General features: G+C 38.5%; 2 protein-coding genes across 2 annotated transcripts; one reads left to right on the forward strand and one right to left on the reverse strand.

The window, feature by feature from the left end:
* Positions 1-2,542: 2,542 nt before the first annotated feature.
* LOC147862886 (uncharacterized) lies at positions 2,543-5,691 on the reverse strand. The gene is made up of 4 exons (XM_087320926.1): positions 4,718-5,691; positions 3,750-3,898; positions 3,433-3,579; positions 2,543-3,340 (listed from the first exon to the last, which is right to left on the reverse strand). Exons 1-4 carry the CDS (start codon positions 5,613-5,615, stop codon positions 2,861-2,863), a joined length of 1,674 nt encoding a protein of 557 aa, XP_087177052.1. The 5' UTR covers positions 5,616-5,691; the 3' UTR covers positions 2,543-2,860.
* A 4,541-nt stretch (positions 5,692-10,232) lies between these two features.
* Positions 10,233-13,340, forward strand: LOC147862887 (uncharacterized). Its single transcript, XM_087320927.1, has 5 exons — positions 10,233-10,562; positions 11,748-11,854; positions 11,983-12,115; positions 12,337-12,531; positions 12,619-13,340. The coding sequence occupies exons 1-5, from the start codon at positions 10,266-10,268 to the stop codon at positions 12,955-12,957; spliced, it is 1,071 nt and encodes a 356-aa protein (XP_087177053.1). The 5' UTR covers positions 10,233-10,265; the 3' UTR covers positions 12,958-13,340.
* Positions 13,341-13,475: the final 135 nt, after the last annotated feature.

Consider the following 13,475-nt stretch of genomic DNA (forward strand, 5'->3'; position numbering starts at 1 on the left):
AATCATGGCATGCATCTTTTAATAGTATGCGAACGCCTAGTTTTGAAGGGGCCTCCACCATAATTCTCGTTATCATCTTCTCATTCACAGGTTGTGGTTGCATGTCCATCAATACTAAAGGGGTTAAAGCCATGGGTATCTTTGTTACAAATGTTGGAAGTGCATTGAGCAACTCAAATGGGTGACTAACAAACATATTCAATAGGAAACAAGTACATCACCTATGTGGGTGAAATGTTACTAAGAGAATTTCAATCTTACTCTTGGAAATTTATACAAAGTACTCTTCAAACATCTTCATGAGTACTTTGGCTACTATTTAACTATTTATCATTATTTCAAAGGCCAATTAGTATTGACTCCATCTCATGAATAATAATCTTTTTTGTCCATAGCCAATCCACTAATTCCTCACCAATATATCTTTTTTATTGTGAATCATTATGCTCTTGCATTCCTTCTACGAGTAATTTGATAGGTTTGGAAGTGTAAGAGTGTAACAATCGTCGTGTTTAACCTCGAATATTAAGGAGCAATGATCAAAGAGAAAACACAAAATACACGAATGATACAATGCAGATGACACGCCATTTAACATGGAAAACCCCTCTATGAGGGAAACAACCACAGGACAAAAGTCCAAAATAATCCACTATCAACAAAGAGAATCAATAGAGATACAAGCTCTACCTCTAGGAACACTAGAGTGAAATGGAGATATGTAGGAAGTAACATTGTCGACAAAGTGGGGATTAAACACCAAAGGAATAGCAACTATACTCACAAGCACACGAGTGAGAGGGAAGAAACCAAGATGATGAAGCCCACGAGGCACAATAGAAGGCACGTAGATCGCACATGGAGTAGTGGAGTGGGAAGACTGAGGAGTTGAACATTGAGCTTGTTGTGTGGAGTTCTCAAATCTTCAACTCACCCTTTCTTGTTTCGAAAAGAACCACCCCTACATAGACCCTTAACAAAATAACTAAATGGGCATCCATTGCCCTTTCACACACATAATAAAAATATTAAGGTGACCAGGACACTTGAACATAATCTCTTTCACCTTACTCTATTATGTATGTGGAGACAGTAACTGCATACAAATATCTTATATGTGCTTAGGAAGCTACTCTTTGGATTGTGTGCATTGCGACAAGTTTTAATTGAAATTATGACGATTTCATTGTATGGATTTCTCTTGGGAGAATGCACCTTTCAACACTAAGAAATGTACCACTAAAATGTATGTATGTAATGAACATAATAAACATGTACTTGTAGTAGTTCAAGCCCTTGAAACTAAAATAATCTAGTGATATCACTTCTCTCTTTTTAGGCAACAATTATCACAACCAACGAGAACAACCCAAGTAACCTTAAGAACCTTGCTTTAGCTTGCTTGATAAAGTATACAAAATACACACACCCCAAGAACCTTGCTACATTTGAGCTTGCTTAAACCTTATGCAAAGAGAAGGATCGTTTTAAAGGACTTTTCACCTAGGACCTCATGATCCTAGGGTCAAACACTTTACTAGTGAGGCTCTATATATTGAGTAATTGTAGAATAAGGAACGACAAGGTAGAAAGACATGTTCAATGCAACAAATAGATGTTGATGATTACGCACCATGAATGTGCCCACTTGTATTGAGATCGCATAAGTGAAGATTTACATATGTAAAGTAGAGCAATTCACGAGAACATGGTTAAATCAACAACTAAACAAACTAAAATAGTTGGTAGATTTCCATCATAAATTCAAATCCTTGTTTGTGTATTTGTTTAACAACTAAACAAACTAAAATAGTTGGTAGATTTCCATCATAAATTCAAATCCTTGGTTGTGTATTTGTTTATTTATCTTAAGTATTCAGCTATCATAAATGTTAAGCACTCTTATTAACATATTGAAAACGTCACTAGTCACATTAATTTCCCATTTTTAAGCATAGATCAATGTACAACAATCTTCATTTTCTTTTTTACTAATGACATGTAGTTGGCAGCTTTTGAAATGGCAGTCCTTAGGTCATGAACCTGAGGTGTTGCCCATTTATTCCAACTGGAAAGCAAGCAATTGATCTCTCTTGTGAATCTATCTGAGTCTAAAAGAAGCCAACCAACTCTTATTCAAGCTAACCAAGGAAGAGAACTTGTATTAAATATCAACAACTCCATAACAACATGATTTATCAACGTTTCATGAACTTCCGATAGTCTACAATCATATGACAATTTTCAGTATTCTACAATCACAACGTGAAATTCTAAAACCTAAATCCTCCTTGTTCATATTTGCACACATTCTCTTTATCATTTCATATTCTGCTGGACTGAAACTACCGCTCATATTTTTCTATGGACAAAAGAATGTTTGTGATCCAGTAGACAACTAGGAGCTCGTCAAAAAGTTTTGCAAAAATCACATTTTGAACAGACATCTCCTTATTCTAAGAGTTGATTGAATATTATTCCAAAAATAACTAGCAATTTCAATGTCTTCTTAAATCATATATACTTTCCACCAGAATAGATAGGAAATAAATTTGATACTTCATTTCTTTTAATGTAAAGGAAAGGAACCATCACAAGGACATAAACGATCAAAATTCGTTGAGATCAAATTAGTGGAGGTCATCAATCCACATCATATCAGTGGAGATCCTCTGGAACAAAGACACTGCTACGATGACAACTTTTCATCATCGCACATGTTACAAATTAGGTTAGGTTGATATATAAATGACATTTCAGGACAAGAGGAACAAAACTTCTTTCTTTGGCAGATGATGATCACAATGACATGGAGTATGCAAATTAGTCAATCATGTATCATCATTCACCAACTAGTCAATCATGTGGATGTACCCTTTGCAAGCCGTACATTATCATATCCATTGTATGCATTTCCAATATCGTGTGAGTTTCCACCACTGTATGAATATACGCCCCTCACATCTCGACCACCACCTCGTTGTTCATAGTTATTTCTTGTGGGATAATATCCTCCTCGGTCATAGGATTTTCGGCCTCCACGTCCATTAATTCCATTTCCATATCCGCCACCACGAGAACCTCTACCATTGGCATAACTTCTTCCCCTTTCACCTCTTTGCCTGTCATCTCCTCCAATAATATTATAACCTCTTTCATTGCTCTTCGCACCCAGATAGCCCTGAAGGCCTACACTAGCATTATGATCAATTGAGTAATCAATATCTTTTCCATCCTGTGTTCCCTCTTTGCGAACATGGTCAACTACCAATGGAGCAATTTCCTTCTGTTGAGTTTCTTCTGAAGAGTGTCCATTCGCGAGCATTTCATGGACATTGAGCTGTTCAAACATGAATGATGGTGATGTTGATGACTCTAAGAGGCATAATAAATAATCGGTATTTTCCATCACAAAATCAGATGTGTTTGTACCTTCATAATCTGATCCCCAATTATTGTCTCAAACTGATGATTGAGTGGGAAGACAGTTCTAGACACATGTGGATCAAGATCAGGTATTATCTGATGCATATGGTCTTCATTATGAGAAACAAGATGCCGCTGACCTGCTCCTCGCTCCTGTCACACAGATTGCGAGAGAATTTTTTGTTAAAAATTCAGAGGTATCAATTTAGTATTGAGTTTCTAATACATTGTAATAGGATATACCGTTTTGACTGTCTGTAAAACCAGATAAAGATTATTTTAACACATTCTTACAGCATAAGAAGCATAACTGTACACATTACCTGGGTTGAAGATCCATGAATCGGAAGCTCTGATGGATTTTGTCCGGATCCTGACACTGCAACTTGCTGTTCAACAGTCTTTAATTCTGGGGTCATAGTGAAGTATTCGGAGGATAAAATCCTATTAAGACTCTCTCGCAAGCGGGAATCTGCCATACGTGTTAAGGAAAGATGTCCACAAGGATTACCATAAAGACAATTTGCAAACCTTCACTGGGTGGCAAAGATCATCGATTTGTGAAGGTATAGCTATATGGAACCTGAACCAATTACAGCCAATCTTCAACGGCACTTTCAAGGTTTAGGATTATGATTATCAAGAGCCTATCTACAAACTAATCACATAAACATGGCTCCCAAGAGAATGGAAGGCCAGAGTATTTCGTTTGAGGGAGATCAGCACTCTTACTTCACTTTGTCGTAATAATCATGCATAACTGATGAATTTGTTGATAGGATCTTCCCAAAACATTCAATTGTCTCAATTATCATGTTTTTATCTGAGTTGATCCCACAATAAACACATTTAACATAGAAATTGAATTACTCTCTACGGAGTTGAAGCCTAACCTACAATACTCTTGATAATCATGTCTATTTTATTAGCTCAATATTGCCGTTTTGATCTCCACAATAAAAACATAACTGTAAATAGATAAGACAATGGAATGCTAGAAATTGCCCGGAGAGCAATTCTAGCCTTCAATTGACTTGATATTTTATTGATTTGCATGCTGATAGTAAACACGATTTTCAAAAATATTGAAGACTTTACATCTAGTACTCTGAGAATAGGAAAACACCAGCCCTAAACTGTGCTGTCATGGAAACTGTGTTAATTTGACTAGTTTATTAATTAGAAAACATATTTCCTCACATTATAGCATGGTAAAAACCCCATCTTCTCACCTTTTCAGATAGACTCAAAAGAGGAGAAAAACTATATGACCCGCATTGGTGTAGGATACAAGTTACACCAAGATCCTCTTGAATAACCGAGTTTGAATTCTGAAGCCAATGATATGCATGATTGATGCACAGCTGAAGAGCATCTTTATGCGATAGAGAGGCATTGCAAGTTCGAGACATAAGTAACAAACTGAAGGAAGACAAAGCATCAAGATCACTTTCCAACAAAGGGCTGCGAGAATCCTCTGTAACACAATCATAAGAGAGACAAGAACTCCTCTCATGAACCTTAGTCCAGAAAATCGCAGGCATCTCGCCATGTGATCTAACATCAAAAAGTTGTGCGAAATAAAGTAAAGTCAAAATATCCACAATGTCAGAAACAACTGAATGTGTTTCATCCACTGAAGCTTGCGAAGTGGATATCTGCAAGGCATTGCGTACCTCTTTATCTACTCTTTCCTCGTTATCGCTTATGTGACACATCTCTATATCTACTCCTTTGTCCTGGTCAATTATCTCTCTGTCTATACATTTATCATCATTATATATATTGCATAACTCTCCATCCACTTCCTTCTTATTACTTATATGACTTATCTCTCTCGCTAAGCATTCCTTATTAACAGCACTTATCTCAGCTTCTGTGTCTCTGAGCAGAGTATTAGTTTCCATGATCTCTTTCTCATGTTCAGCGATCTCTTCCTTCACGGCAGCATCCAACGGTTGACGTAGCTTCTCATACTCGTCTATGATCGCAGCCACCGGGATCTTATGCTTCAAAAGCCCTTCTTGCTCTTTGTTGATGCTTTTCCCCAGTAATTTGCTCTCTTCTATCTGCAGAATCTTGTTGTATTTCTTCTTCAGGGCTCGAAGACGTTTGCTTATCAAGCACATAACGGGGCCTTCCCTCACTGATCGGTCAGTCTCAGAGACGGAGCCGTCGTTGCAAGCCATGGATCCGAGAAGAAAAAGCTGCGCACCAGAGACAGAGAGAAATAACCACAGAGAGAGAGTGGCAGACAGACAGAGAGGGGCGAGGGCGATCAATGGAAGCTGACGAAATGTCGCCAATTAAACCCTAACCCTAAATAGAGGTTTTAGATTATGTAATTAGGTGGTCGTTTTAAGTTGGATTAGGTTGCCACATTTTAAGCCCAAAATGAATTGTTGTAAGCTTTTTTAAGTAGAATTAATTGGCTGAAGCCGGGCCCGTGCATACATAAATAATAGCCTCCCGGACAAGACAAGACGAGACGAGGCACAACCAACCAACCAGGAGCCTTTTGAATATAGGCTCGTTACGTGTCCATCATGTGATGTGTTCACGGACAAATGGTGGTCACCAACCAACCAGGAGCCTTTTGAATATCGGCTCGTTACGCGTCCATCATGTGATGTGTTCACGGGCATATGGTGGTCACCCAAAGAAGAAGAAAGAAAGAAAGAAAGAAAAAGAACCTTGGTGTCATGGAGTCTCGCCCTCGACTCTATGGATCATGCTTGAGCACACCGTGTGTTGGTATGGTGGTGTCCCTCGTTCTACCCTTGCCCCAACCCACAACCCCATGGGAAGGGGAAGCTTAATGGTGTTCAGATGGTGATGCCTCATTAAGGGAAAGCTAGACTACCAGTTCAGAATGCATGGAGAGCAAGACTTCTCATGCTACCATGGCGGTATGTCAATTTACCTCACGCCATGCTCTCCCCTCTCGTGGAAGGTGACCCATCGCGAGGAAGTTATAGTGATCACTTTTTGGTGCGTTGTTTTCTTGTTCTCCACAAAACAAAGAGAGGGAGGTGCAATATTGGAATAAATTGTCGATGAAACAAAGAGGGTGAGGTGCAATGTTGGAAGATTTTGCAAGGAGAACACTCATTAAAAGGGGCCCAAGTGGAGTTTGAATTTGAGTCTAATTGCTCACATATATAGCCTTTTTTGGCCTAAGCTAAACATATATATTGCTTTGCCCCTTGTGGACTAATGAGTTTATTGAGATTGAGATAGAAAGAGCATGTTGAAGGAAGATGACAAACGAGAAACTAATCCCCTACCTAGAGTCTCGACAACCTAAAGTGCATGAGGTGGTTTTTAGTTTCGGTAGGTGGTTGATACTAAGCAAGGCGAAAATGGTTATGCTTTCATCCACACCATTGCTTACATAAGACTTCGGTTCCATTCTCATTGGTGTTAGGTGGGGCATTTGGCCACAAGCAAGAAGACTCCTCAAGTATGAACATTTTGGATCGAACAAGTTGAAGCATCAAAAGTATGATCACACTTTGATAAAATCCTTTATCTCCGGTGACATTGTAGTTTGTGTTCCAAACCTTGTCAATGTGGTCCAATCCTTGACGCTTCCTCTCAGATTCACAATGCACAATTTCAATTGTAATATTTACTTATAAAATTCTTGAACATGGAGAGCCACTACTCAATTCCCACATACTATGTGAAAGTGGCACTTTTGGTCTCAAATGTCATATTTGATCTTTGGCAACATTTATAAAACTTGTATGTCACTCTTATTTAATCGTGACAATGGAGTTATGTGTCTTTGGGTGAAAACACACAATTATATAACTTTTTGTGTGAAGAACACTACTTATAATGGGTGTCACAATGGAGTATGGTCACCCACTAACTACATGGATAGTGGAACATGTTGAATTGCCAATAAGCAAGATGAACACTCAACTCAGGAAAGAATTTCCACTTGCTCCAATAAAGAAATTTCTCATAACAGTACTCCCTTTATAGAATATGTTAAACTATAACACGTTTTGTACGATACAATTAACTCTTTTATCCAAAGTTTTATTTTTTTTATTTTTATTTTCGACAATTCCTCATTTTGTTGTAAACCAATTATCTCATGGGCCAAATTTGGTCTTAGAATATTATGCTTCTGAAGAGCCAAAAAAGAGATAAGCCATGCATTATGTACAATAATGAGCCACTTGAATGCATGGAAAGCTTCAAATATCTTGGCCTTGAAGTTCCCTCAAATCATAGATGGAATGAATGTGCTATACACCGCTTAGAGGCGGGAAAACGAGCATATTATGCATTTGAGAACACATGCAATCGTGGAGATATTAAGTGTTGGGTCCTCAAGAAATACCTTTTCGACACTTTGGTGACACCGGTGCTTCTCTATGGAGTGGTGGCATCCCGAAATCTACTTGGAAAGAGTTTGAAAATGTCCAAAAACATTTTATTACCAAGTTTCTACAAGTTAAGAAACAAACGCCATACATCCTCCTCTTTGAGATGGGATCACTTCCCATTGAGATATTGACCATGGAAAGGGTTGTTGAATACATGCTTAAGGTTCAAAAAAGTCCCTCACATCAACTTCCTAGAATTGCATGGGAAGCAAGCAAAAAGATCCAAAAGACGCATAAAAGCAAATTTTTGTGTTTTGTTGGATGCAATAGATTTGCTTCATGATGCATCACTAGATTCCTTTGTAAATGAGGCCTTTTTACAACGCCAATGTATCATGACACGGGGGAAATGTGGAGGCTCACACTTCATACATTATACTACACATGTTGCACCTAACCACAAAACCATATTCTTCGTGGAACGAGGAAACCGTACACATCGATACATATTAGAGCCCATTTCGTTGGCTTCTATTCGAACCATTGCTTCAATGCAACTTAGCTCACATGCATTACGATGTGAGACGAGACATTGGGGCACAAGTGATGAGAGTGGTCAACTATGCACAGTTTGCCCTAAACAAGTTCGAGAGTCTGAGTATCACACTTTGATACAATGCTCTGCCTTTGATCATATTCGACCATGCTTTCCACACATCTTCGACCAAGCCCAATCCTTGCATGAATTTCTCTCACAACCACAATGGATTGCAATGTTCATTGGTAAAGTTCTTGACAATCGAGAGCCACTACTCACTTTCACACATATCACGTGAAATGTAATTTTTTTGGTCTCATAAGTCATATTTGACCTCCAAAGACGATAATATAATCTCTCTCTCTCTCTCTCTCTCTCTCTCTCTCTCTTCCTCCTTTTACTACCATAGTGGTAGGCATTAGGGAATCAACAAAAGGCCTTGGATTCAAATGCTAACTTTCAAACATCTTATTACACCATGGACATGTATCACTTTTCTCCTAAATTGAACAACACGATTCACAATCTCCAAACTATTGATGTAACCCTCTCAACAATGGGTTGATTGCACTCTCTCTAAAAGCACATATCACATAAGCTAGATACTTGCAACATGGATTGTTGCTTTGTCACCCTCCCTTTTCTCTTCTTGGTTGCCCTTGCATAGGTTCTCCGCGAGTTTCCTTTCCTCAAATTGTTCATTCCCAATCTCCAATATGCTTTTGCTACTTCTCCTTAGGATTGCATGTGTTGCTTTAATGCATCCTTATCCTTCTCTTCATGTGCTAGTACTCTGCGTTGATACCACACTGCTTAGCAATGAGTTTTCCATAACTATTAGAGACAAGAATAAAGTCATACAATTTCCTCCTCCACCTACCTCATCATTTGTATTCATACATCGATGTATGATGTTAATGACAAGTCACAATTGAGTCATATTGGGTCATTGATTGGGATGTTGACGTCTTTAACTCAAGCCATAAGCAATATTGGACCACTATATATATTATGTTTCTATGCTCGATAGAGTTAGTTGTTGTGTGGTTTGCTACGGGAGTTGTTGTCGCTTCCCAAAGAGAATGCAAAGCCCGACATCGATAATAAACCATCAAGCTAGGAGCAAGGAGTCTTATGGTATGAAATGCAGATTTAGAAAAGGAGTCTAATGTTGCGGTGGTAAATGATTGTCTCCAATCATACACATACACACACACACATTACATCTTGCCAAGTTGGGTTTGAACTTACATCGAGCCAACCATGTGGATAAGCAACCTTTTTGTCACGCCACAACAAGCACACGATATATCATAACCACGAGTGTGTTTTCTCCAACTTATAGACAACGAGGGAGTCCCCAACATTGAGGCGCTGGTCGGAGCTTATCAATGTTGTATTGTATCGTCGGGTACAAGGCGAATGCTATGTGCCCGAAACTCGTCGCCAAAACGAATCAGACTGATGCTTTCATGGTGGTCAACATGAATCGGGGAGAATGAAAACTACTCGAGCCCGGAGGTGAAGGAGGCACACAATTGAAAACCCAACCCAACCCAAAGCCCCAACTGAACAACTACTTAACTTACTATACATACATACATACATACTACTTTTAACTTATAAGTTATGAACCGCACTTAAATGGGAGGGGTGGGGGACATGACCGTTGGAGTCCTTGCGCGGTGGCGTGATTATCTAATATAGTTCGTCAAAACTACAAAAGTAGCCCCCCGCATTATCGTCGTACAGACTTTATAAACGTATTTCTCCTTCTTCCGCCATAGCCGATCTGCTTCTGCTTCTTCCACATCTGATTGGTTTCGTTCTTCCTCTTCTTCTTCGTTTTTCTCGTCTTCTGTAATCGCAATCGTCTTCGTCTTCGTCTTCACCTTCACCTTCACCTTCACCTTCACCTTCGCCATCTCCTACCTCCTCCTCCTCCCATCTTCTGTCTCATGGCTCTCCGTAGCCTCAACGCTTCCGCTCCCGAACGCAACAAGAAAGGCTACGTCTGCACGAGGAAGACTCGCAGTATGGTCTCCGCCCCCAATGATGAGAACGTGAACCTTCTCGGAAGCCCTAACAGCCTCTTGCCGGCTCCTGCACGACCTGTTGTACCCTGCAAGAGCGCTGCGTCTCCATCTCCAGACATCGCTCCGCTTCCTACTTCAGATGAATCTGCCATAGCTGAAATCGAGTATTTGCTATCGGAAAACCTTTCAGACCTCACCGATCCTGAAGACAACCTACATGTTAGTGTCTCACTCTCTCTTTTTCCTTTTTCTTTTTCTATTTGAGTTGGAGTACAAACCGTAGTTGCCTATCCTCGTTATAATATCCTGGAAATCCTGCTTCTTTTTCTATCACTATCTGAGATCTGTTTTAATGCCGAGATCTTTCTTTCCGTGACTGTATTTTGTATTAAAAAGAACTGTATAACTTTTACCGGAACCTTTTACTTCTATGCTTTTATTACTGTCCCCAATGGTAGTCCTTACCATTGTCTCTTTCGTTCTTTTTAACTTCTTGACTCCACTACTGTGCTTAATTCATGATCGGACTATGTTTATTTTCTCATATTACCACTAATTATTCTGGAACTCCTGCAAGATCCATGAAGATTATGGTCAGTCTTTATAAGCTCTATTTATTGATATGAGATAATTGGTATTCATTTGGAACAACAGTGATATGTTCTTATCATCTGTCAAAGTTCATTCAGGATGGTTTTGATGATAGATTTTCTTTATTATCTCAAAAACATGGATGTAAATGGTGGTTTCTGAGTCTTTATCTCTGTTTGAATTATCGTGGTTAGCGTTTTCTGTCTTTTCTTGATCTTATGACCCATTGAACTCCTGCAAGATCCATGAAGATTATGGTCAGTCTTTATAAGCTCTATTTATTGATATGAGATAATTGGTATTCATTTGGAACAACAGTGATATGTTCTTATCATCTGTCAAAGTTCATTCAGGATGGTTTTGATGATAGATTTTCTTTATTATCTCAAAAACATGGATGTAAATGGTGGTTTCTGAGTCTTTATCTCTGTTTGAATTATCGTGGTTAGCGTTTTCTGTCTTTTCTTGATCTTATGACCCATTGAACTCCTGCAAGATCCATGAAGATTATGGTCAGTCTTTATAAGCTCTATTTATTGATATGAGATAATTGGTATTCATTTGGAACAACAGTGATATGTTCTTATCATCTGTCAAAGTTCATTCAGGATGGTTTTGATGATAGATTTTCTTTATTATCTCAAAAACATGGATGTAAATGGTGGTTTCTGAGTCTTTATCTCTGTTTGAATTATCGTGGTTAGCGTTTTCTGTCTTTTCTTGATCTTATGACCCATTGAATGCCATTTTCTCTTCTTGAACATATCAAAAGAGGATTTCTAATGTCTGCTGTTTATCCAATAATTTTTTCAGACATTGATTGAGAGGCTGGATTCTAAGGACTGGCTGAAGGTGTGTGAAGCCGTTAACAACACGAGACAGCTGTCCATTTATCATGCTTCTTCTCTTCAGCTGCACCTGTAAGTCTTAATATTCCTTAAATTTCTATGTCTATTCATGCAATGTACATTGAAATTTCAGACCTATCATTAAATTAAAGTAGCCTTCCATTTCAACTTGTCTAATAAGTATCCTGTTATAAATCCAGAGATAAAGTAATTCCTCTACTAGTGAAAGCATTAAAAAATCCGAGGAGTGCACTGTGCAAGACCGCCATCATGGGTTCAGCAGATTTATTCAAGGCATATCCAAATGAAATTATTAACATGCTGGAACAGCTTGTAAGTGATCGATTTTTCTTGCAAAACTATTTATCTGTAGAAACATGGCAAACAAACTCATTTGATTTGTGTAGAAATATGTCAGATCAACTGAAGAACATAGCAAATGAATCATTATTTCTGTATTACCCATTGCATTTGTATGAAGATAGTGGATACAGCTTCTTCAGCTGCATTTACATCACCGTCTCATGAGATTTGTGTGAACAATGTGGATGCAGCTTCTTCAGCTTCTCTTGAAGGCATCACAGGATAAGAAGTTTGTTTGTGAGGAAGCTGAAAGGTCACTAGAGGTGATGACAGATTGTCTTCCTCCATCATGTTTATTGATTCAGTTGCAGCCTTATGTGAAACATCGTAGTCCTAGGGTTCGAGCAAAAGCTGCATCATGTGTCTACCGATGTGTTGCAAAGCTGGTGAGTATTAGGAGAAATGAAAAAACTCTCTTTTTTATGTGGATTAGTCTTATTAATTTAAAATCCTCTGGTTTTGAACATATTCAGGGAAATGACGGGATAAAGAAATATGGATTTCAGCCATTGTTGCAATTGGCGGCATCTCATTTAAATGATCAGCTTCCTGAGGCTCGTGAGGCAGCACGGAAGCTTATAGCAGAGATATATGCTGTGTATCCTAACAATAATGTGAATGATAGCACGTCAGAAGGGAATTTAACTGTGGATGATTGCAACTTAGAAATGAACGGGAATGTGAGTGATAACAAATTGAATGATGAGAAACCAGATATCGTACAAGAGGTCCAAGGTTGGAGCGAGTTCTGTACTTCACAGCTATCTTTACATGTTGCACAGGCTGTTATAAGGTTGACTTCTGGTGCTTGAAGATACCTCACAACATTGGAATGGGGGTTTAATCGAGAAAGGATAAACCATTTTTCTTCCTTTTGTTGAAGGCAATCCATCCGAATCTATTTGCTCTCATATTCTAATGAGGCTTAAAATGTGGTGCTGGCTAATAGCGAGCAGTACGTACGTACATACATATCAGGCACTCGGTCATGGTGCCATAAGTACTTCATAGGCTTTGTTTGTGAAAGGTGTTTCTGTATGTAATAGACTGATTATATAGCTCACATAGCTCTTCTTGGGTACTGTTATCAGATTTGGTGTTTCTTTATGCATCACTCTACTGGTCTAATGGCTTATGTAGCTTTCCTTTTTATATTTTCGATTATTGGTATGAATTCATGATATTTGATTAATGACTCAATAACCCCACTGTCAATTTTATTCAAATTGTTTTGCACTGTACAGAATTATTATTTGTCTGCTTGAATTGCTAGAAACATGGTTCCTTTTTGTATATTACAACGAAGCTAGGGCAAGCTTAAATATCCCTC

This window comes from Azolla caroliniana, unplaced genomic scaffold (genome assembly GCF_043228905.1).
Source record: "Azolla caroliniana isolate FFs.n. ecotype wild unplaced genomic scaffold, voAzoCaro1.0.p SCAF_6, whole genome shotgun sequence".
NCBI classification, from domain to species: Eukaryota; Viridiplantae; Streptophyta; class Polypodiopsida; order Salviniales; family Salviniaceae; genus Azolla; species Azolla caroliniana.